Raw genomic sequence first — 2315 nt, forward strand, 5'->3', positions numbered from 1 at the left:
ATTTTAAATTAAATCAATTAAATATATATATATATATATATATATATATATATATATTTTTAGTATATATTATATATGGCAGGTCCGTTGGGATCGGATTTGGGACTAAACCTACGACCAAACCAACCCTATTGGTTTTCATATATACTGACCAAAACTGAATTGACTAATAAATATAACCGACCCGAGACTGACCGGTTCAGTTTGGTTCGGTCAGTTTTGTCGATTTAGCTAGTTTTATGCACACCCCTACAAGGAACAACCGGAAAAAAGTGTAAAAAGGTCAACGGTCAAAGTTTTTTTTTTTTTTTTAACTTTTTTTTAATTTTTATCAGCAAGCGAGGTTGTTAACGGGGTCTCCTACCCCTTCTCATTAATAATAAAAATATAGTGAGTTACAATCGGATATAAGTTTTTATCATAGCATCATCGTATACAATTTTCTTTATATCCTCAGAAAATGAGCTAGGGATAACTTCTATGAACCTAACAGATGGAATATTACAAGCTAAAGCATCTGCTAACTTATTACATTCCCTATAAATATGCTTAATAGCAAACATTTCCAGTTGGTCTATTATGTCCAACACATCTGTTAAAAGTTTCCTTGCTAGCCATGACACTTTACTTCTTTTTTGTATGAACGAAATGACATTGGTCGAGTCAGTCCTAGCTTCCACCTTGCTGATTCGGTACTGCTGAGCTAACTTTAAGCTCTTGTATAATCCTTCTAGTTCTATAAGGGCAATAAAGTTAAACATGAATAGCCCTTTTGCTGCTGCCTTGACATGCCCTTCGTTATCTCGTAGTGCTGCTTCCCACCCTCCATAGATGCCTTGCAGTGTACCATTAGAATTAAGAACTGTCATGCCATCCTCTCCTCTTTCCCATTTGCATATAATAGGTTCCTTGGTACTGATTTGGACATCAAGATTCCAGAGTTGCATAAATCTCATTCTATCGGGCTCATCCTCCATTTTCAGCTCCATACTCTGCAGTTTGATCTTAACATCTTTAATAATCAGCTCGACCACCTGCTAGGCAATGCGATACTTATTCTCAAAGATTCTAGCATTTCACTCCTACCAAACCCAATAGAAAAACACTTTTGTGCATAACCGAATCGCGTACTTCTTGTATCCCTTTCCTTTACACAATCCAATAATCCATTCCAGCTCATACTCCCATTCTACAACTCAAAGGTCCAAAAACTCAAAAGCTTAGGAAACAATCGAAGGCGGCAAGGACAAATGACTCAACCCTTTGCAAGACAATGGCTAAGTATTTACCTCTATGCTCTGTTTGGTTCGGTGCACCGACTTGCTAATGACAAATAGTTGCAAATGACATGTGATTGTATTGCATCTGATTGCATTGCATCCAACTTACTTGTGTTTGGTAAACCCAAGGCAAAAGGATGTAAAGTTGGTTACATTATCCCACTAATTTTATTCACATCTTATAAAGTTGGTTATATTATTCCACTACTTTTTTTTACATCTTAAATAAGAGAAAGCACTTCTATTGTGTTTGCATCTATTTACAAAACTTTTTTGGTTGCAAGTGGATGTCATGGAAACTACTTGTATAGTGCATATAATTGCAACTTGTTGCATCAACCGCCTATTTGCATTTTGCTACCAAACACTATTTTGTGGTGGGTGGTTACATGGAATTAGGTGCAATTGCATGTAAATACATCAAACCAAACAGAGCATCTAAAGACCAAAGGGTTCAAATTCCCAAAGACATGGGCTTGGGCCCATCAAGGCTTGATATTATCCACTAACAGAAGACACAAGAAGGTTCTAGATTAGGTTACTTGTTAGATAAGATATGAGAGGGCCAATTATGTACATTGATAAAACATAAAATTGGTAGTTTACCTACGAAATGAACAATGAAACTCAAAACGTAAGTAAACTAAAACTTATTTGTTACGTGTCTATATTTATCAAAGTTTCTACTCTCAATTTTATCGAAATAGAGTGGAGTAACAAATTCGTTCCACTCCTAGTTCTCTAGCATGGAATGTTTTCTAATATAATTAATCGGGTTTAAGTCTAATGAGAGCTTTACGAAGGATGTTATACTACGATACAATATGAAATTGATTATGTTGAATTTAACTACGAATGCTATGGAAATTAATATGATTGTTTTTGAATCTAGATAAAGGATTAGAGGGGAATTGAATCCACCTCGAATCCAACTTAATAACCTAGCATAGATTCTTGTATCTCGATTCTTACGTTCTTACGGCAAGAAATTCGAGTTCTAATCCCTAGTGTTCATGGCATTTCTACCGAATACTA

At 35.3% G+C, this 2315-nt stretch overlaps 1 protein-coding gene across 1 annotated transcript; it reads right to left on the reverse strand.

The window, feature by feature from the left end:
• Positions 1 to 395: 395 nt before the first annotated feature.
• On the reverse strand, positions 396 to 977 carry LOC147481787 (uncharacterized). Its single transcript, XM_086579054.1, has one exon. It carries the CDS (start codon positions 975 to 977, stop codon positions 396 to 398), a length of 582 nt encoding a protein of 193 aa, XP_086435180.1.
• Between the last annotated feature and the right edge of the window lie 1338 nt (positions 978 to 2315).

Source organism: Coptis chinensis, chromosome 8 (genome assembly GCF_015680905.1).
Source record: "Coptis chinensis isolate HL-2020 chromosome 8, ASM1568090v1, whole genome shotgun sequence".
NCBI classification, from domain to species: domain Eukaryota; kingdom Viridiplantae; phylum Streptophyta; class Magnoliopsida; order Ranunculales; family Ranunculaceae; genus Coptis; species Coptis chinensis.